The sequence below is a fragment of the Olea europaea genome, unplaced genomic scaffold (assembly GCF_002742605.1).
Source record: "Olea europaea var. sylvestris unplaced genomic scaffold, O_europaea_v1 scaffold437, whole genome shotgun sequence".
Taxonomy (NCBI): Eukaryota; Viridiplantae; Streptophyta; class Magnoliopsida; order Lamiales; family Oleaceae; genus Olea; species Olea europaea.
In genome coordinates this window covers 349,370-371,224 of record NW_019262676.1, presented here as the reverse complement: position 1 = coordinate 371,224, position 21,855 = coordinate 349,370, and the positions used below count along the sequence as shown (strand labels likewise).

General features: G+C 36.5%; 2 protein-coding genes and 1 long non-coding RNA gene across 5 annotated transcripts; 1 reads left to right on the top strand and 2 right to left on the bottom strand.

Annotated features, from left to right (window-relative positions):
• The first annotated feature begins 729 nt into the window (after positions 1-729).
• LOC111387913 lies at positions 730-13,946 on the top strand. 2 transcript variants are annotated; one of them, XR_002701475.1, is made up of 9 exons: positions 730-990; positions 2,767-2,886; positions 2,999-3,115; positions 3,202-3,378; positions 3,552-3,671; positions 3,787-3,861; positions 4,635-8,184; positions 13,556-13,636; positions 13,798-13,946. It is a non-coding gene; the product is annotated as an uncharacterized LOC111387913 (long non-coding RNA). The 2 variants fall into 2 exon arrangements; XR_002701474.1 differs by having other exon boundaries at positions 4,635-8,210.
• Positions 13,947-14,548: 602 nt separating this feature from the next.
• On the bottom strand, positions 14,549-20,233 carry LOC111387893 (DEAD-box ATP-dependent RNA helicase 36). 2 transcript variants are annotated; one of them, XM_023012495.1, is made up of 8 exons: positions 19,996-20,233; positions 18,537-18,598; positions 17,681-18,443; positions 16,869-17,191; positions 15,981-16,184; positions 15,819-15,900; positions 15,125-15,226; positions 14,549-14,935 (listed from the first exon to the last, which is right to left on the bottom strand). In XM_023012495.1, exons 3-8 carry the CDS (start codon positions 18,326-18,328, stop codon positions 14,771-14,773), a joined length of 1,524 nt encoding a protein of 507 aa, XP_022868263.1. In that variant the 5' UTR covers positions 18,329-18,443; positions 18,537-18,598; positions 19,996-20,233; the 3' UTR covers positions 14,549-14,770. The 2 variants fall into 2 exon arrangements, with proteins under 2 accessions (XP_022868263.1, XP_022868264.1); XM_023012496.1 differs by lacking the exon at positions 19,996-20,233 and adding an exon at positions 18,949-19,016.
• On the bottom strand, positions 19,115-19,955 carry LOC111387894 (60S ribosomal protein L6-like). Its single transcript, XM_023012497.1, has one exon. The coding sequence runs from the start codon at positions 19,516-19,518 to the stop codon at positions 19,198-19,200; it is 321 nt and encodes a 106-aa protein (XP_022868265.1). The 5' UTR covers positions 19,519-19,955; the 3' UTR covers positions 19,115-19,197.
• Positions 20,234-21,855: the final 1,622 nt, after the last annotated feature.

Genomic DNA, 21,855 nt, shown 5'->3' with positions numbered 1-21,855 from the left:
TGACTTACGCCCCACACGGTCGCGACCAATCCGTCCGGGTAGCGGCCGCAAAACAACCCGAGTAACGTGTTTCAGCAGGACGGAACAACTTGTGGTAAGGGACCCAGGTAGACTCAGGCTAGGACGCAGGTTGCCTGAAGCGGACAGTTTTCCAGCACGTTAATGAGGTTTTTCTAAGTCCTGAACCAACCATTTTGGAAGGAAAAAAAAATGGACCTGCAGCCGGATATTTTAGGGATGCAAGTGGGAAACTTGCACAACTTGTCCACTTGTGCCACTTGCAAGATATTATTAAGATGCAAGCTAATATCGAGTTGGCAAGGATAATATCAAGATACAGCTAAGTATGAGTTGTATCCACTTGCAAGGAAAATGGTAGAGAATGTCCACTTGATGACAACTAAGCATGAGTTGTAAAGTGGAATGCAACTTGTCAAAGGAGGTTTAAGACAACTTACATCCAATGAGGGCCCTTGGATCAAATTAATCTTGACCATTGATTTGAAAGCAACTTGCAAGGTTTTTGCCTATAAATAGAGATTGAAGTCTCATTTGTAAATCATGTAGAGTGAAGTGAGTTTATACATTAAAGAGATTGTAAAGTTTTGCCTCTCATTTATACAAAGAAAGATTCCCCAGCCTTACTTATTTTCCATATATTCCTTACTCCAAAATTCATTTCTCAAAGTGGTTATAATTTAGCCTCATTGGTTAAATTATTTATGAGCATAGAAAGACTGACTTAACGTTTTCTCGTGAGGGATGAGAATTTTCGAATGTTAAGTTCGCATGATTCTAGTTGTTTGAGTGCAACAAAACTAGATCTGTGACAACGCTCACACTCGGATCATGACTGGACCTAGAATTAATAGCCTTGGGCGTATTGATCGACACGTTTACATCGGGTTACTTGATGCAAAACAAGGAGTGCAAATTTTTGGTGTTCACAGTGCTGGGAAGGAGCTTGCTGAGGATGTTGACTTTGAAAAGGTATGTTGCTGCTTCTTGTCCTGTTTTACTCTCTTCGTCTGTATTCTCTTATCGAGTTTTAGTTACCTTTTAACTTGCCGTAAATGGCACTTAGTACTGAGATAGTTGCTTAAATATGCTCAATGAGTGGTAAAGCCGTTTACCGTATTTTACTTTTCTCTTCTTGTACAGCTTGTGTTTCGGACAGTTGGATACTCTGGTACAGATATAAGAAACGTAATCAATGAAGCATGAATTATGTCTATAAGTTATTATGCTTAATCCAAGGAAATTCATTTTAATTTTACTGGTTTATTCACTTTGATGTACTCGTGCTTGTGTGCTTTTAATTTCAGCTCCAATGATGGATGAAGCTTTGGTTATGTAGAAGGAAAAATGAGAAATATTTATAAAAATCATAGTGATCATTGTCACAGATGTGCTTTATTAATAATTTCGGTTGGGCAATGTCTAACAATTGCACGCCTTTATGATTGAACACATCTCTTTTATTTTTCTCAACTAGCTTAATTCGCACTAATGGTTTTGTGTTCTGTAATGAAATGGTACCTACTGTTATGTCAGACTGATTTTTAGCAAAAGCATCTAATCTTTCGCATGTTTGAAATTTTGTATTATGGTAAAAGGTAAGCTTCCTTTGTCTACTATGCAATCAAGTTTTTCTTGTTAATTGTGTTGATGGGTGAGATATAAGATTGTCGCGAGCTCAGAACACATTAGATTCATGTCTATTGATGGTAGACTGTTATAAAAATGTAGCGCATAAAATGCCTCCCTTGGGGGGATCTAAGGGGAATTTACTATCCTTTTTTGCCCCGGTGGAATTGATGCAGACTTTCAATTAACAAATGATTTGGAAGGCACAACACTGGTCTGTTAAGACATACGATCCTTCAAACATGCTCTCTTGAGAAATTAAGTCACCTTGCAACTGTGGTTACATTTAAGAATGTTATTGCTTCATAATCAAATCTTTGACCAACATGCATATATATACTATTTATATTAATTAGGATAGTAATCTTAGAAAGATGCAATCCCTAATGTGAAAATGTAAGAGTTATTGTTGATCGAAGATATTTGGCCATGTATGTCTCGAATAACGGCAATATGTCCATAGGACGCACTTTCACTTTATCTTTGTATTTGTTGGATGATGCCAATCAGTTGGACACTATTATTTATGTTTCATTTGTAAAATTTCACACAGTTTGTAGTAAAATAGTTTTTCATTTTGCTTGTCTTCCTCTTATTTTAGCAGTTCGTACTTTTTCAAAATTTCAACTGCTTCTGCACTTGATCCGAAGATGCTTAAATCAGTTTGATAGTTCTATGTTTTGATGTTCATAGTCCATGTTTCCAACTTGTTGTAATCCATGTCCTTAGCATAAGAAGGTGCCCTACCAATATCCCAAATAGGGTCCTTCGATTTTGGGTCATATATATATAGTCAACTTTCCTGAAATAAAACTCTTTTCAATTCACATTTTTCTGCTAAATTACACAAATATTTCACTCTCAAAACTTTAGAACTTCTTTCAACTCATATTATATGTTCAGTTTGGCGTCCATTTGAGAATTGTAGAGTTAGATGAGTCTAGAACTTTTCATGATGTGTGGGAGGCTTGTGCTTTTGGCTTTCTTTGATATATTCTTGTCCTATGTTGAAGTCTTCTCTGATCAATGATGTCTGTTAATGCAAAGGATGCTTACTGATGCATTTGGAAATGTGAGTCACTAACTAAGAGAATTTTTATTGTTTTATTATCCATAAAGGTGAGAAAAGGGCATTCTAAGATCTACCAGCAAGATATTGTCAATGTACTGGACAAGCAATTGCTCGAGGGTATGGGTGTGCTTCTAACTGAAGAGAAGTAGCAACAATGTGAACAAAGCGTATGGTTTTCTTTCATAGAACTTATCAAAGTTATAGATTACGTATAATTTCGCTTAACTATAGTTTTTCGTTTCTTTTTTTTTTCTTTTTATTAAATATCAACTATATCAGGTGTCTTTGGAAAAGAAAAGACTTCTGGCAGTACATGAAGCGGGTCACATAGTATTGGCACACTTGTTCCCTCGATTTGACTGGCATGCATTTTCACAGCTCTTACCTGGTGGCAAGGTACAATATGAGGTCAATGCCTATGTAGAAGTGTGTTTTGTAGGTTGCTATGTAGAATAACTTTTATCTGTTGCATGCTTGTGCAGGAAACTACAGTGTCTGTTTTTTTATCCTCGGGAAGATATGGTTGATCAAGGTTATACAACCTTTGGCTACATGCAAATGCAAATGGGGTTGCTCATGGGGGACACTGTGCTGAGTGTATTGTGTTTGGTGATGACATTACCGATGGAAGAAGAGATGACTTAGAAAAAATTACAAAGGTAACATAAATACCTTCTAGATTCAAATTCGAACATAGAGTTTATAGTCAATTTATTGTAATGAGGCCTCTTCAATGTTATAGCATTCTCGGAGTCAAATTCAAAAAGAGGAATTCAAAATAGTATTTTTGTTTATGATTGATGTCTAGTCACTTGTCTGAGTTTATCCTCAGATTGCTTGGGAAATGGCGATAAGCCCTATGAATCATAGGTTGGGGCTCACTGCTTTGACAAAGAGAATCGATCTGGTTGATCGACCAGATAATCCGGATGGTGAGATGATAAAATATAAGGTTACTTGCATATATTTCCTTTGAAGCTTTAATATAGCTTAGAAAGTAAATGTTTTGTTTTTAAATGATACTCTCAAATAATTTACTCTGATCCTCCAATTTCATTTGGTATTAGTGGGACGATCCTCACATCATTCCAGCTGATATGACACTTGAAGTTTCTGAGCTATTTACTCGAGAATTAATAAGGGTAATGAATTTTTCTTGATATGGTTCTAAGATTATGATCTCATTACAACTATCGCCACAAAAATCCTCACATTTGTTGGATACCATTCTATGTAATCAAATTGTACGAGGGTGTTCCACCATTACACAAGGGAGTTCACTTTCAATTTCATTTTAAATCTAATTACATTTGCTTTTCACTTTTGTGTTGCTTTTAGAAAAGAAAGTTTGGTTTCATACATCTCTCTAACTCGTTAAATCTTTATCACCCATGCATTAAGTGTTCGTATCATAGCTTTCTGTATTGGGGTTCTATATATGCCTTATCTTTGTCAAATTTCTTTCTGCAACTTTCAAATTATAAATATAAAGCCCCGTTTGAGCCACATTAATGTAAGAATGAGAATTAAAAATATAACTGTTACGAGCTCCACACAAAAGATAGAAAGTCAAATATAATGGCTTGATGTGATGGATAACGGTTATATTTTTCATTTTAAAGGGCAAATAATAGGAAACAAACATGGGCTAAATGTGTTACTACCATCCTTATCAAAATGAAGCAACACCCAATAGTGATGCAAGCCAATAACTTCTCCACCAGGTATATAAAACCAAGTTTATTTAAGAAAAGAAAACACGTACAGTGACTAAGTTTCATACATTAACAAGCACGGTATTACTGGAAGTGTAGAGCGACGTTATAGAATTTATGTTACTTTTACAAGAAAGTTTTGTGACATTGTGTCTACTTATAGCTTCTTTTTATCTGAACGAATTACATATCAATGACAGTACATTGAAGAGACAGAAGAACTTGCAATGAAGGGATTGATGGACAACAGACGTTTAGGGCTCATACCCAGCTCCTTGCAAGTATCAACAACCCATTTGTCTAGGCCAAGGTTTAAGAAAGTTACATGAGCAGGAGTTGGATTGGGGCATGATTCTTTTACAACTGATTTTGGGACAGCAAGTGCAGGGCCTGATTCTTTTATGACTGATTTTGGTGTAGCAGGAACATCTGTTTCACATGAAGGTACGAATTTTTTGGTAGAGGTAGCAGCTGGTTTTTTTCTAGAAAACAAGGGGAAATTTCTGCCGACTTGGACTAGTTCATCCATAATTGCCAACTTGAGGAAGCTGATGGCTAAAACCTAGTTAAAGACATTCATGGCTGATGGAGCTAATTTCGAGTCAAACAAAGCCCCCTAGACTTCACAATTGAACTTCTTTTTTCTGAACACACCAAGTAAACTTTATTTGATAGAAAAACAATGGGCAATCCAAAGATTATTTATGGAAAAAAAAGGAACTTGCACACTTACAATTTTGAGTAGATTCTAAGTTTGAATTTGGGACAAAATCTATGGGAGATCTTCTGCCAAACGTGCCTGCCAAATAGAACACTAATCAGAACAAAAAGAAATATATACAAATGGGCTACACCTATTCAGAGCTTAAACACATAAAACGAAGAAGGCAGACTGCTAATTGATGCCGGATATACTAGGAGAATTGTAGGAGAACGGGAGAAGCTAAAGAAGAAGAGAAATGAGAGGGAAAGGAGAGAAGAAGAGGGGAAGAGTAGAAATTAAGGAGAGAAATCAATTTATTTCATAATCAAAAGTTGTTTTATTCCATTGCAAAAGAACCCCTTATATAGGGTTTGAAATATTTTATCTTAAGAAGGAAAATATCTAATAAAAATAATTAAATTAAACCTAATTATATTTCCTAAAATACGACTTAAAATTGGAAGCTAAACATAATAACATTCCTTCTAATTGCATCATTTTCTCCTCGACTGAGAACTCGACTCCGGCGAGGTAGACTGAAACTTCATACTCCAAGAAGGATATCTTTTGTCTTGGCCAAATGCCTATATTGAACATTGGACAGCAACATCTTGTTAAACTCATACCAAGGAGGGCAATCTTTCTGATTAACCAAATATTTAAACTTATCACTTAAGGATAACTGATGTTGCAAATCATCTTGATGATTATGATCTAACCAAGGTGGACGATCTCTCCTTCTAACCAAATTGCGACAAGGAACTCCAAAAATCAAAAACTCATGTAATTCACCCACAAAGTCGACAATTGATTAATCATGATAAGTAGTACAAGGATCTAGCAAAGTCACTATTACTACGATAATGTACCCTCCCCATGCAATTATCCCCTGTCTAAGACCTTTGTTAGAAACACACATTCTCCTCCTATGCAAGTTGCACTTCAACTATTGGACGTTTATGGTCTCACAGGACCTAACTCATTTCTTGATTGGCTCGATAGGCTTGAAATGTTTTTTACCTATCACAATGTGAGTGACTCCCGTAAACTTTGTCATGCTAGTATATCATTAATTGGTCCTGCTAAAAATTGCGTAATCATCTAGGCCAACGCACTATCACTTTGTGGGATGGGATGAAACGAATTTTAAGCAATAACTATGCCCCTGCATACTATAAAACTCAATTGTTAAATCAATTCTTTTTGCACTATAGGCAAGGTACTTTTACTGTTTTATCTATCCTATTTTAAAGAGTTGTTGAACAAGTGTTATATTTATGAGGCTCCCCACATCACAGTGTCTAGATTTATCACTGGTTTGAATCCTGAAATCTTGCCAAATGATATTCATTCATTCCAATCTTTGGATGATGCTTACCAACATGCTAACCTATGGAACATATCCTTTCATCTTCGTTAAGCATGCCGTAAGCTAGGTCTATCGTCCCAGTCCAAACAATCACTTCTCGAGTCTAATATTCCTCTTGAGAAGGATAATGACGTTATTGTTGAACCAATTGAATATTCTGATAACGAGGGTGAAGAAGAGTATATAGTATTCCCACCTAAGTTAAACAATCAACCTATTCTCAATTACATGTTGAAGTTGATCTTGCCTAATCTGTTGCATGATCCTTGTACTACTTATCATGAACAATCAATTGTCGACTTTGTGGATGAATTGCATGAGTTTTTTATTTTTGGAGTTCCCTGTCGCAATTTGGTTAGAAGGAGAGATCGTCCTCCTTGATTAGATCATAATCGTCAAGATGATTTGCAACATCAGTTGTCCTTATGTGATGAGTTCAGATATTTGGTTAATCAGAAAGATCGTCCTCCTTGGTATGAGTTTAACAAGATGTTTCTGTCCAAGGTTTAATATAGGTATTTGGCCAAGACAAAAGATACCTTCCTTGGAGTATGAAGTTTAAGTCTACCTCGTTGGAGTCAAGTTCTCTCAGTCGGGGAGAAATGATGCAATATTAGAAGGAAAGTTATTACGTTTAGCTTCCAATTTTAAGTCATATTTTAGGAAATATAATTAGGTTTAATTTAATTGCTTTTATTTGATAATTTCCTTCTTAAGATAGAATATTTCAAACCCTATATAAGGGGTTCTTTTGTATTTTAATAAAACAACTTTTGATTATGAAATAAATTGATTTCTCTCACTAATTTCTCCTTTTCCCCTTTTCTTCTCTCCTTTCCCTCTCCTTTCTCTTCTTCTTTACCTTCTCCCATTCTCTTACAATTCTCCTAGTACATCTGGCGCCAATTAGCAGTGCGCATTCTTCGTTTTATGTGTTTAAGCTTTGAATACGTGTAACCCGTTTGTATATATTTCTTAGTGTTCTGTTTGGCAGGCACGTTTGGTAGAAGATCTCCCATAGATTTTGTCCCAGATTCAAACTTAGAATCTCCTCAAAATTGTAAGTGTGCAAGTTCCTTTTTTTTCCATAAATGATCTTTGGATTGCCCATTGGTTTTCTATCAAATAAAGTTTACTCGATGTGTTTAGAAAAAAGAAGTTCAATTGTGAAGTCTAGGGGGCTTTGTTTGACTCAAAATCAGCTCCATCATCCAGGAATGCCTTTAACTAGGTTTTAGCCATCAGCTTCCTCAAGTTGGCAATTATGGATGAACTAGTCCAAGTTGACAGAAATTTCCCCTTGTTTTCTAGAAAAAAACCAGCTGCTACCTCTACCAAAAAATTTGTACCTTTATGTGAAACAGATGCTCCCGCTGCACCAAAATCAGTCATAAAAGAATCACACCCTACACTTGCTGTCCCAAAATCGGTCGTAAAAGATTCAGACCCCAATCCAACTCCTGCTCATGTAACTTTCTTAAACCTTGGCCTAGACAAAGGGGTTGTTGATACTTGCAAGGAGCTGGGCATGAAGCAACCCACTTCGGTCCAACATCACTGCATTCCCAAAATACATTGAAGAGACAGAAGAACTTGCAATGAAGGGATTGATGGACAACAGAAGATATTAGATTTGATTGCGAAGGAACTTCTAGAAAACTCGAGGATAACCGAATCAGTAGGATAGTTGCTCAATTTCATTCTGTATGTTTGATACTGTTAATAAATAAAGCCACATTTTTTGACCAAATGGATAAGGTTGTTGATTTCTTAATGGTTAAGAAAAATACATACATGCATGCAAGTGCTAGTGGTGGCAAAATTGGAGTTTCCAACTAATGATAGCCACAAGTGGAGAAAATTCCATCCACCTTTCCTCTTCATTAGGCGGTGGAATTTAATGCAAGTGGTGTCTAAATTTCCTGTAAATATAGGATTGAAGTAGAGAGAAAAATATTGCACGTAGAGAGGAAAAAATTTGTAGAAAGCAAATTGAGTAGAGAGAAAATTAAGAGAGTATTTCCTACTTATTTTCTCCTAATTACAAGAGAGATTAATTGTTGTTATCTCCTTGTATTTAGAGAGTGTGTTGTAATTATTCTATTATAGTGAAATCCTCCTATACTTGCCCGTGAACGTAGCCTAAATTGGGTGAATCACGTAAATACTTGTGTCCATTTTTAGCTGTGTTTTCTCAATTCCATTATTTGTCAGTCAAACTCGACCCATGCGTTTTCTCCCCAACAGTGATACCAGAGCTAGGTTCTGTGTAGGGTCATTGTTCAGCATTAGTATTGGTAAACAAAATGGCGACAAAGTATGAGATTGAAAAGTTTAATGGGAACAATTTCTCATTATGGAAAATGAGAATAAAAGCAGTTTTGCAAAAAGATAACTGCTTGGCGGCAATTGGACAAAGGCATGTGGAGATCATTGACGATACTAAGTGGAATGAGATGGATAGCAACGCAGATGCTAAAATGCTGAAATATTACTTCAAAGTCTACCAGATTCGTATGATCAACTCATCATAAACTTGACCAACAACCTTGAAACTCCTGTCTTCGATGATGTTGCAGCTGTTCTTAAAGAGGAAAGTAGGAGCAAGAACAAAGAGGACAGATTGACAAGTTCACATCAAGCAGAAGCTTTAACGATGATGAGAGGGAGATCAACGGAACATGACTTCAGTGGGAGTCATAATCAGAGTAGATCAAAATCCAGGAGTAAGAAAAATGCTCAGTGTCATTACTGTGGTAAGAAAGGCACTTAAAGAGGAATTGTTGGAGTCTCGAGAAGAATGAAAAAGCTAAAGGAAAAGGTCCTGAGACATCAAAAGCTCAGGGTTGTGTAGCAAGTACCTCAGATGATGGTGAAATTTTATACAGCGAGGCAACAACAGTTGTTGAAGGTAGAAAGAAATTTTCTAATGTTCGGCTTATGGATTTAGGAGCTACATGACACCAAAAAGGGAATGGTTTCATCAATATGAGACTATCCCAAGAGGATCTGTGTTTATGAGAAATGATCATGCCTTGGAGATCGCTGGTATTGGTACCATCAAATTGAAAATGTATGATGGTACAATTTGCACTATCCATGAGGTACAATACATAAAAGGTTTGAAGAAAAATCTATTGTCTTTAGGACAATTAGATAGCATTGGCTGCGAAACCCATATACAAGATGGGATTATGAAAATAATCAAAGGCGCGCGTGTGGTGATGAAAGCACAAAAGATAGCTACAAATTTGTACATGCTTAAAGGAGAAACATTACAAGAAGGAGAAGCATCTGTCGCATCGACAGGTTCAGCAGAAGAATTAACGATGATGTGGCATCGCAAGCTTGGTCACATGTCAGAACGTGGTTTGAAAATTCTCTCAGAACAAAAGCTTCTTCCAAGGCTCAAAAATGTTTCATTACCCTTTTGTGAGCATTGTATTACTAGTAAGCAGCGCAGATTGAAGTTTAGCAGTTCCACTGCTAGAAGTAAAGCTATCTTAGAGTTGGTTCATTCTAATGTTTGGCAAGCATTGGTTATATCCCTAGGAGGTGCAAGATACTTTGTATCTTTTATTGATGATTACTCCAGGAGATGTCGGGTTTATCCAATCAAGAGGAAAGCAGATGTGTTCGCGGTTTTCAAAATATTCAAAGCGCGAGTGGAGCTTGAATCTGAAAAAAGGATCAAGTGTTTGAGGACTGACAATGGAGGAAAATATACTGGTGATGAATTTGATAACTTTTTGTCAACAAGAAGGTATCAAGAGACAGTTCATGACGGCATACAGTCCACAGCAAAATGGAGTGGCAGAGCGGATGAGCAAAACATTGTTAGAAAGAACTAGAGCAATGTTGAGAACTGCGAGGTTAGCCAAGTCATTCTAGGCAGAAGAAGTCAAAACCGCTTGTTATGTGATCAATTGGTCGCCATCAACTGCAATTGATTTGAAGACGCCTACGGAAATGTGGACTATTAAACTGACTGATTATTCTCGCTTACATACATTTGGAAGTCCTGTGTACGTTATGTACAATACCCAAGAAACATCAAAACTTGATCCAAAATCCAGAAAATGTATTTTCTTAGGATATGCTGATGGAGTCAAGGGGTACCGCGTATGGGATCCCATTGCCCACAAGGTGATAATCAGCAGAGATGTCATATTTGCAGAAGGTAAAATACAAGAAAAAGTAAATGATAGCACTTCAAAAGAAAAATCAGAAACTATTACAGTTGAAGTTGGAGGCGAACGAGAAGATATAGATTCTTCTGAAGTAACACTAGAGCATGAAGAACAAGCTGAGTCTAGTGCTCCAGATGTTCGACGATCAACACGAGAGAAAAGAACCAGCTTGGCACTCAGATTACATTATGGAGAGCAATGTTGCATACTGCTTACTGACAAAAGATGGAGAGCCATCAACTTTCCATAAGACTATAAATAGTCAAGAAGTATCTCAGTGGATGGCAGCAATGCAAGAAGAAATTGAAGCTTTTCATAAGAATAAGACATGGGATATTGTTCCACTACCACAAGGAAGGAAGGCCATTGGCAATAAATGGGTATATAAGATCAAAAGAGATAGCAATGACCAAGTGGAGCGGTATCGTACGAGACTGGTGATGAAGGGATATGCTCTGAAAGAAATCATCGACTTCAACGAAATATTTCTCCCGTGGTTCGACTCACAATAGTTCGAGTAGTCATGACGATGTGTGCTACATTTGACTTACACTTAGAGCAGTTAGATGTGAAAACTGCATTTCTTCATAGAGAACTTGAAGAAGAGATTTATATGCTCCAACCAGAAGATTTTGAAGAAAAAGGAAAAGAAAACTTGGTTTGCAGGTTGAACAAATCTCTATATAGTCTCAAACAGGCACCGAGATGTTGGTATAAGAAATTTGATTCCTTCATCATGAGCCTTGGATACAACAGACTCAGTTCAGATCCATGTGTATACTACATGAGATTTGGTGATAATGATTTCATTATTTTACTGTTGTATGTTGACGACATCTTAGTAGCAGGCCCAACAAAGATCGTATTGAAAATTTGAAGGCACAGTTGGCTAAGGAGTTTGAAATGAAGGACTTGGGATCGGCAAATAAGATTCTAGGGATGCAAATTTAGCTAGGAAGATTTGGCTTAGTCAGAAGAATTATTTGAAGAAAATATTACGTCGCTTTAATATGCAAAATTGTAAGCCAATTTCTACCCCTCTTCCTATTAATTTCAAGTTATCCTCAAGTATGAGCCCTAGCTACGAAGCAGAGAGAATGGAAATGTCTCAAGTACCGTATGCATCAGTAGTGGGTAGTTTGATGTTTGTTATGATATGTACAAGACCAGACATTGCACAAGCAGTGGGAACGATTAGTCGATACATGGCAAATCTTGGTAAAGAGCGTTGTAGTACTGTGAAGAGGATCCTGAGATATGTCAAGGGTACCTCAAATGCTACATTATGTTATGGAGGATCAGATTTTATTGTCAGAGGTTATGTTGATTCAAATTATGCAGGTGATCTTGATAAAAGTAAGTCCACCATAGGATATGTGTCTACTCTTGCTAGAGCAACTGTAAGCTGGGTTTCAAAACTGCAGTCTAACATGGCCACTTCTACGACGGAGGTAGAAAATGTGGCAGCTACACAAGCTAGCAAAGAGACAATCTGGTTGCAAATGTTAATGGACGAGCTCGGACACAAATTAGAGAAGATTGCTCTATTTTGTGATAGTCAGAGCGCTTTACACTTGGCAAATAATCTAGCATTTCATCAGAGGACAAAGCATATTCGAGTCCAATATCACTTTGTTCGAGAAAAGGAGGAGGAAGGAAGTGTGGATATTCAGAAAATCCATACAGTAGACAACCTAGCTGATATGTTGACAAAGCCAATCAGAACTGACAAGTTTATATGATCTCGATCCTCCATTGGCCTAGCAGAAACGTAAGCAGCATGGAAATGGCAAGTATGGGAAGGATTGAAGTAGTCAACAAAAGTGACTTTAAGTGGGAGAAATGTTAATAAATAAAGCCACATTTTTTACCAAATGGATAAGGTTGTTGATTTCTTAATGGTAAAGAAAAATACATACATGCATGCAATTGGTGGTGGTGGCAAAATTGGAGTTTCCAACTAATGATAGCCACAAGTGGAGAAAATTACAGCCACCTTTCCTCTTCATTAGGCGGTGGAATTTAATGCAAGTGGTGGCTAAATTTCCTATAAATATAGGATTGAAGTAGAGAGAAAAGTAGTGCATGTAGAGAGGAAAAAATTTGTAGAAAGCAAATTGAGTAGAGAGAAAATTAAGAGAGTATTTCCTACTTATTTTCTTCTAATTACAAGAGAGATTAATTGTTGTTATCTCCTTGTATTTAGAGAGTGTGTTATAATTCTCCTACTATAGTGAAATCCTCCTATACTTGTCCATGGACGTAGCCTAAATTGGATGAACCACGTAAATACTTGTGTCCATTTTTAGCTTTGTTAGCCAAACTCGACCCACGCGTTTTCTCCCCAACACATACTAGAGAAGCAACTAAATGGAGAATGAACAAAACAAACTTTCACTAAACTGTTATTCCTTATTCTCCCCTCCCTTCACTTGAACCTTAAATGCATCATATCCCGGTTACTGATGAGAAGAAGTCCTCGGAAGCTGAATTGAATCCACGATTCTGAATCTCTAGAATTTGGTCCTTGGAAACACCATTATTTAGTACCTTTAGGATCTCACCCATCATTGCATTGGTATTCCATGGTTTCAGCTCCAGAAAATGAGTGAAACATTTAAAAAAAGTTTCGGGATGACTTTTACCCAAGTTCTGCCTATCGTGTGTTACTCTGTCCATTCTAGTAACTTCGTTGGTCATAAATTTCATGTTTCTTTGCTTGGCATTTAGTAATATTTTGTTTGACAGTTCATTTCAGTTAGTTTGCTTTCATCTTTCTGGTAACGCTTTGAAGTGTGCAATATTTGCAAAAAAACTCGTATATGCAATTGCTTTCATGCTTAGCTGTTTCTTTCCCAGGAAGTCCAAGAAAAAATGGAAGGATTATCGCCAATTATGTTTGAAGATTTTGCGAAGCCTTACCAAATTAACTTAGAAGAGGTAGTATTCATTTTTTGGCACGTCATAGACTTTATCAGTCCTTTATATCCTGCAATGCAAGAAGCCATTTTTCGCTCAACCTCTGATTCAGAATTTTGTGTTAGTACAGCTATTTGTAGCCTTCAAATTTTTTAGCATGGCATTTGTTTTTTCTTATCCAGGAAGGACCATTGCCTCACAATGAACGGCTGCGTTATAAACCTTTGGACATCTATCTTGCACCACTCCACAGATGCTAAATTCTCCAGTGACTACGGTTCTTCATCCTGCCTGTTGAAGCGAAAGTCAATTTGGTTGCCAGTTCTAGAAGCTGTTATCGTTAGCTGATTGCTAACAGATTCCTTGTGTAGACACGGCTCTCAAATACTGGAGGATTGGGATGGCAGAGTTCAACGTCTGCATAGAAGATTTTTATCAAATAAGTGTTGTCTTCCTCTACATCTCTCTTTTACACTGATTATTCCTTTTCATGTCGGCAAACGATTTTGCCCTGTTTGGTTTATATAAACATCAGATTTTTAGAAAATTTTGATAAAAGATAATGTGTAGTGAAAAGCTGTAGATTTGATAAAATGTGATTAAAATTAATTGCTAACTTTGATTTGAATTTTAACTTTCTTTTTTAAGTAATGCTATTTAGCATTATAGTGGACGATAGATTAAATAAAAGATGGAATTAAATAAGTTATTTAATCCACTTATCAATTAATGCTACATTAACATCACATAGAACAAGGTTAAAAATGTCAATGGAGCTAAATATCATTACTCTTCTTTTTTAGTTGAACCATACGAGGGCAAAGTATCTTAGCACAATTCATATATTCGAAAGAAATTCAATAGTGACTAAAATCAATAAAACTTCATCCATGTAAAAGAAATCGAGAAAATGACTGCACGAGAACCATTGAGTCGGCCAACTGTGCAGTGCAGTACCAGAACCATTATGGGGAAAAATGAGTATCTCAACATATTCAAAAACAATATAATCCAGTCGCATGCTTGTACATATTAACTTTTCAGCGTAAAGAAGTAGAATCAAAATTTCCTAGCAAAATAATCAAATAAACAAAACTAGAGCATGGTATTGCTTCTCTTCTAGTTGACAAGAATGGTGGATATAAGCCACATAACTTAGTTTTTTCCTTCTTTAACTTCTCTTTTACGTTTTTTGCCTTTTTTCTTCAATAAGCCTTTTTCTGCTAATGTCTTCAATTTCTGAGCTTTTCGTGCTTGGGCTTTCTCATCAAAGCCCTCATCCATCATTTTCATTGTCGCTATGCGCCTGGCTTTGAAAACCTGAAAATCACGTTACTAAGTAAGGAAGCCTCATCTAAACGGAAAATGAAATCCAAGCCATACATTTACTTGACAATTGTTCATTGAAAGTTCAATTTGCTCCGGATATAAAATACACGATCTAGTAACAAGTTGCGTGGACCATACTAACTAATGAAGGAACAATTATTTTAGAAAATTCGCTCTTACCCGTGTAATATTATTATCAAGCACTTCTTTTTCTTTACACTCAAACTCGTCCAATTGCTTTCCAAGAACAGCTTCTATTTCATGTATAAGATCCACCTCGTTCTGCAAAATATATCTTAAAAATTGAGTTATGCAAGTTAACAGAAACAAGAAACCCTTGAAGACATAGAATTAATCGCTGGTCATTATGATGAGTGAAACGAAGGGGTTAAATTATCCGATATCTTTCTAGTGGAAGTTCAACTTTGGATTTAAATAAGAAGAGTGCTATTTATCAACCCTGGCGTTTAGCACCCGTCTATGTGGCAATTACATGGCATATAATAGATTCATTTAAATGAAAGTCATATGACTTGTTTAATTGAATCTATAAAATGTACCACCTAGACTGGTGCTCTAGTACCACTTGTACTAGATAACATTATTCATGATTTAACTTAATGAGTTTGTTTGATTTCAACAAAAATGTAAAACATATCAAGAATTGAACAGATAAAATCTTTGGAAAGTGAACGACTATGTGAATATCTAACAGGAAAGTCTCCATTGCATGTTCGACGCAGAAAGAACAAAAGTGAAGAAATACAGTGAAGTAGTGTTTTCCTAAAAGGTCAGTAGGGCAAGGAACTTTTGTACGTATCGGAGCCTAATAATTGGAGCTTCAAAATTGAACAAAGCAAATTTGAATATATACCTGGGTGACAAAGCTAACAGCCAGGCCTCCTCTTCCAGCTCTTGCAGTACGCCCAACACGGTGAACATAATCCCGAGCATACCTATAATGAGTAGACAGTGGATATTGGAAGAGCATGCCAGATGTATTAATAATAATTAAACAAATGGTTAGAGTAATTACTTAGGTATATCATAGTTTATGACCAGATCGACTGTTGGGATATCTAAACCACGACTGGCAACATCCGTGGCTAGCAATACAGGGACTTGACCAGATTTGAATTTATGCAACGCAGAGAGCCTCAGAGACTGGGATTTGAAAGAATGCAATGCTGCAACTTCCACTTCGAGTTCTTCCAGCAACAAAGACAAGAGCTCGCAACTCCTGCTCAATCCCGATAAACAAAAAGAAAATATCCAATGAATAAGACAAATGCAGAGGTTCACACAATAACTAAATCAATTCCCACATAAACAAGGAACCCTACCATGTTAAATTCTCAGAAGTGATTTATCAGCAGTTATTCTTAACTTTTTGATATTAAACTTACAACATCGTTGATGCAAGATGTGCCCTAACTGATGCACCATGTTACACTCTTGAGCTCTCTTATTTTGAAAAATTAGTGCTGACATGGAAAATGGGCAATTTCACTACTGCTATAGAAACTAAGCTGGAGACTTATTGTGCTGATACTCAAATTTACTCTACTTCAATCATGGCCATTTTATGAGATTTGAGTCAACTATTTGACAGTCGTGCCATAGCGATTCAACCAACAGATTCTAGCTTTGCCCAAAAATTATGATGTTTTTAAATACAAAGTGTAGTGTTTGAAGCATGTTTTTACATCAATATCTCACACACGTAAGATAACTGTCCATGCATCCATAAACAAGCATGAAGAGATTGGTGAATTCCTTGCAGACATTTAGTATCATGATAATAACATATACCATGTTTACAACAATTACAGGCTTACAGCTAATCTAATGTCCTTGTCAACTCAAACTGAATGATGAAAAGAGAGATTACTGAGACAACCTTGATATTATAACAAAACAATACCTGCAGGTGGAAACAAAAATTATAGCAGATCGAATCTCCATTTCTTCCATTTTGGTCAGAATGTGCAAAAGATATACATCCTTCACATTTTTGGGGATAAAAAGATACTGCTGTTTCAGAGACTCTACTGTCTTGAAACCTTCATATGCCTCGTAGAAATATGCCTTATTTGCAGAAAGCTCGAGCAATGTTTGTAAATTACTTGTCATGGTAGCAGAAAATAGTAATGTTTGTCGATTCTTGGGAAAGCACTGGAAGATAACTCTCAAGTCTGTTTCAAAGCCAACATCAAGAACTCTGTCTGCTTCATCCAAAACTAGAAACTGCAACAGATATATTGTATTATGCTTGAAACTTGTGGTACAGAGTTCATTCATGGTGAATTCATTAAAGAGTCTAGTAGCTATATCAATTAAAGAGGAAACTCCCAATACACACCATACTCGTTAAATTCAAAAAGCAACTTAAGACTTTAGAGTATCACTAAAACAGACATTTAATGTTTTGCCTTTAAATTCTAATAAATCCAATATAGAACTAGCTTCCCACAAATGTATCTTCAGGTAAAAAATGATACCTTCTTCCTCGTAAGGCTATTCACTTACCATTGTTATGAACATCATTTTCCTTCTTCAGAGATTAATGCATTCAAAAAGATTTAGTTGTGAATAAGTAAAATATCACAACTATCATAATTCATTCTCAAAATTAAAATTCAATATCAGACTATTATAGGAATCAATTACCACTTAGCAATTATCAAAAACACAAGTAGGAATAAAACAGAATAGAAAACAGAAAAAACCAATCACCTTGGTTTTCGTGAAAACAGAAGAAATATCAGGATTCTCTTCAATAAGAACCTTAATCCTGCCAGGAGTGGCAATCACCACATGAGGCCTCTGCATTAGAGTCTGTGCCTGGTTTATCATGTCCATGCCACCCACGATCACAGTGCATCGCAGGTTCACACCTGCCCCGAAAGCCCGAAATTGCTCGGCCAACTGGTATGCGAGCTCTCGTGTAGGAGTCAACACCAGAGCAAAGACCCCATATGGATCCTTAGACAAGCGTTGAAGAATGGGTAGAGCAAAAGCTGCCGTTTTGCCACTTCCTGTCTGGGCCAGGCCAAGGACATCCTGCCCAGCTAGTATTTTAGGAATGCAGTGACGTTGGACCGGAGTGGGTTGCTTCATGCCCAGCTCCTTGCAAGTATCAACGACCCATTTGTCCAGGCCAAGGTTTAAGAAAGTTACATGAGCAGGAGTTGGATTGGAGTCTGATTCTTTTACGACTGATTTTGGGGCAGCAGGTGCAGGGTCTGATTCTTTTATGACTGATTTTGGTGCAGCAGGAACATCCGTTTCACCGGAAGGTAGGGAATTTTTGGTTGAGGTAGCAGTTGGTTTTTTCCTAGAAAACAAGGGGAAATTTCTGTCGACTTGTATTACTTCATCCATAATTGCTAACTTGAGGAAGCTGATGGCTAAAGCCTAGTTAAAGGCATTCCTGGTTGATGGAGCTAATTTCGAGTCAAACAAAGCACCCTAGACTTCACAATTGAACTTCCTTTTTCTGAACACATCAAGTAAACTTTATTTGATAGAAACCCAATCAGGAAATCCAAAGATCATTTATGACCCAAAAAAAAAAAACTTGCGCACTTACAGTTTTGATTCTAAGTTTCAAATCTGGGACAAAATCTATGGTAGATCTTCTGCCAAACATGCCTGCCAAACAAAACACTAATCAGGACAAAAAGAAATATATGCAAATGGGAGATACATGTATTCAGAGATTTAACATCTAAAACGAAGCAAGGTGAGCTGCTCATCATCAGTAAAACTTTAAGCAAAAACGCCCTAAAAATAAGTGATAGCAGCATTCAATGATTTCATAAAATATTTCCATGAGCTATTAAAGTCATTAGCATACAAAAATGAATAATGCTTGTTGTACCGAAAGTGGTTCACAGGTCGTTTACAGAAATTTTGAAAAATGCTCACGTGGAAAGGCAAAATTTGAGAATTGCTTTTAGAAAGGAATATGCTATTAAAAAAATGGTAAAAAAGGAACGGACAAATAGCAGGCAGCAAAAGCGGGAAAACCCTTCTCATTTCCACCAAATTTAGCATTCGGTTCCTTCTTCATTTCCCCCAATTTTCCCATTCCATTCCCTTGTTCTATTCGAGATTTTCATTTTTCAATCTAAAAGATGAGCTCATGAGATTTCATTCCAGCCTTTAGAGAGAATCTCACTCCCAAATAGAACTTCAATTCTGGAACGCTCTCAATAGCTTTTAACAATTTTGCATCTGCAGCTTCTTGGTCATCTTTCTTCTCTACTGGAAGCACATTTTCTCCTCTTTTTTGCCTCAAAAAATTCAGTCTCGCCCTTAGCCAAGTACTCGTCATCGAGCTTCTCCACATTCACCCTAGAGATGTCAACCTTCGTGGAAGTGGCAACAACGTAGGCTTGGTTGACACGTTGTAGAGGAATACCATTGATCTTGAATGGTCTAGTAACAAGCAACAATCCAGTAGCAAGCTGCTTCAAGAGAACAACACGCATCCCCTTAAATCTTCCAGTCAATATAATTAAAACTGTCCCTGGAGCAATACTTGCCCTAAGTTTTGTGGGTTTGTGCATGCGCTTGTTGGAAAGCGGCTTCTTAACATCATCAGCTGGGTAGAATTTGGGTGCCTTCTCGGCAGCTGGCTCTGCTACTATGGATTTCTTCTTGTGGGTTGGGAATTTGCCTCCATTTTTGGCCTCGATAGCCCAGAGTCAGTTATTGGAGGTGGAGGCGTCCATGTTTAAGCTATAATAAAACATTAATGGCACGAATCCCATTTCATCAACAGAGAAATTTACATCTGTCTATTCAACGCTCCACTTCCACCACGTCAATTCTCACACAATCATCTTCACGGATGAAAAACGTACTTGAACAGGGAAACTTAACTTGAATAAAAAATAAAAATCAAAGTTTATATCATTTTAATCTAGATATTTCAATTAACAATCTATGACCAACCCATTAAACATAAAATCAGAAAACATACGTTGTCAACGAAAATTAAAAATAACAAAAAAAAAAAAAACGAAAAGAAAACAAGTGCTTACAGAAATATATTGATTGGGTCCTGGGAGGCGAGAGACGAGAGTGAGAGGCGCCGGTGGTAGGTGGTGGAAGACGGCGAGAGATAAGAGTGAGGGCTCAGGCACCTGGTAGAGTCGTCGAGAGATGAGAGGAGAGGAGAGTGAAATCTGTCGTTTGGATGGATAGTAAATATTGGATTTCTCTCTGCAATCGGTTGGTTTTGGGAGGGTTTTGGAAGATTTAGGGCGTAATTAGTTTTAGTTTGTTTAAGTGTATTAATCTAATTTGTTAGCTGGGAGCCTAATTTCCTCTGAAAAAAAAAAAAAAAAAAAAAAATTTGGGCCATGGGGTTAGGCCCAAAAGTTCAGTGCTGGCACTCCATTGGGCTCCGCCCCTATTGCTAGTCATTTTCAATTAGAATGAGGAAGCCACAAGTTTTCCTAAACATTCGCATTGTAATTAAATTGCCATTTCAATTTTTTCAAATTGCAGTTACACAATATATTCGATTTGAACAAAAATAAACCTGGGTGTCAATTTTGGAGTCTGGACCTTCAAAATTGTAGTTCTACAGCATTATTTGATTTTTATAATCAATCACGTTTGTTCTTCAATATTTAATTGCACAAACAATAATTAACCATTTAATTCCATCAATTATTTTCTCCAAACTTTTATCCGCAAGTGTTCAATACAACGATTCCATTATCTACAATTTTGCGTGGTGTGAGTTCAATGAATTCATGGTTGCCAACAAAATTTCAGCCCATGATCAAAGATTAGACGTCGGTAACTTACTTGAGATGTATAAATGGAAAGATGTACCTTCTTCAGTTGGGCGTAGTGGTGGCGTTGTGGCGGTGGAAGATCGAATCAACTTTCGAACTTCGTTGCCGGCTGGCGATGGAGATGACTTGATGGCGTTGTCCCGCTGTCGTCAATGGAGGAAGGTGGAAATGGGAACGAAAGAGGCTGCCCTCGTTCGATTTCATTTTTTTTTTTTACCTTTTTCTTTTTTCTTTTTTCTTTTTTCATTTGGGCCCCTGTCAAAATTTCTGTAAGACCCGTGGGAACCTCAGTTCTACCGCCATGGGTTATAGTTTGGATATTCATTGCATTTTTAATTGGGCTTTATTTCCCAAATCAAATAAGTAATAAATAAATAGACCGGTTAAATTAACGTTTGCTTTTGATAAATTAAGTGACTTATTAGTTTTTAAAATCAGATGTTTAGGAATTTAATTAATACAAAAATTTTAGAATTTTCTTTTCCATATGTTTCTTATATTTCTGATATTGTTCTCCAAATTAGGTAATTTAAAGGATTTTTTTTACTGTGATAAAAAAAAAAAGGTGAATAATAAAACTTTCTTAGATCGTATGTTTAGGAATTTAATTAATTAAAATTTTTCAGAATTTCATGTATAATTTTCTTTTTCTTTTACATTCTTTATATTGTTCTTATAATTATGGTAATTAAAATTATGCTCTTTTTATTGTGATATGGAGAGATTGAATCGTTCACATAATTAGTACTAAGAAAAAAATCGTTATCTTTTTATTTACATGATTAGAGTGCCAAAAAAATCGTCTCAACGTCCAACTTTGCAATATAGAAGGAATACGACTCCTATAAGCCATGATAATATGTTAACTAAAATTTTGTCAATGACACAACGGTCATATTTGGCTACCATTTACGTCTACATGTACGACTATCATATGAGATTATCATAATTCTACGAAATTGCAGTAGTCAGAGTTGCAATTTTTTGTCCTATCTCACGTGAATCATACAAATTTGTTGCAGTTACACAATATAGAATTAATTAGATACTTTTATGTGTTTCCTTGTGCGATTCCCATCCTCTTAAGGGACAGCT

Excerpts from the sequence above, each read along its gene's own strand:
- LOC111387893 (XM_023012495.1), bottom strand. The coding sequence starts at position 18,328 with ATGGATGAAGTAATACAAGTCGACAGAAATTTCCCCTTGTTTTCTAGG. Across the intron at positions 16,185-16,868 it reads ATTTTTGTTTCCACCTGCAG|GAGTTGCGAGCTCTTGTCTT; the intron begins GTATTGTTTTGT and ends GGGATTGAGCAG. Across the intron at positions 15,227-15,818 it reads CTGTTAGCTTTGTCACCCAG|AACGAGGTGGATCTTATACA; the intron begins GTATATATTCAA and ends TATATTTTGCAG.
- LOC111387894 (XM_023012497.1), bottom strand. The coding sequence starts at position 19,518 with ATGCACAAACCCACAAAACTTAGGGCAAGTATTGCTCCAGGGACAGTT.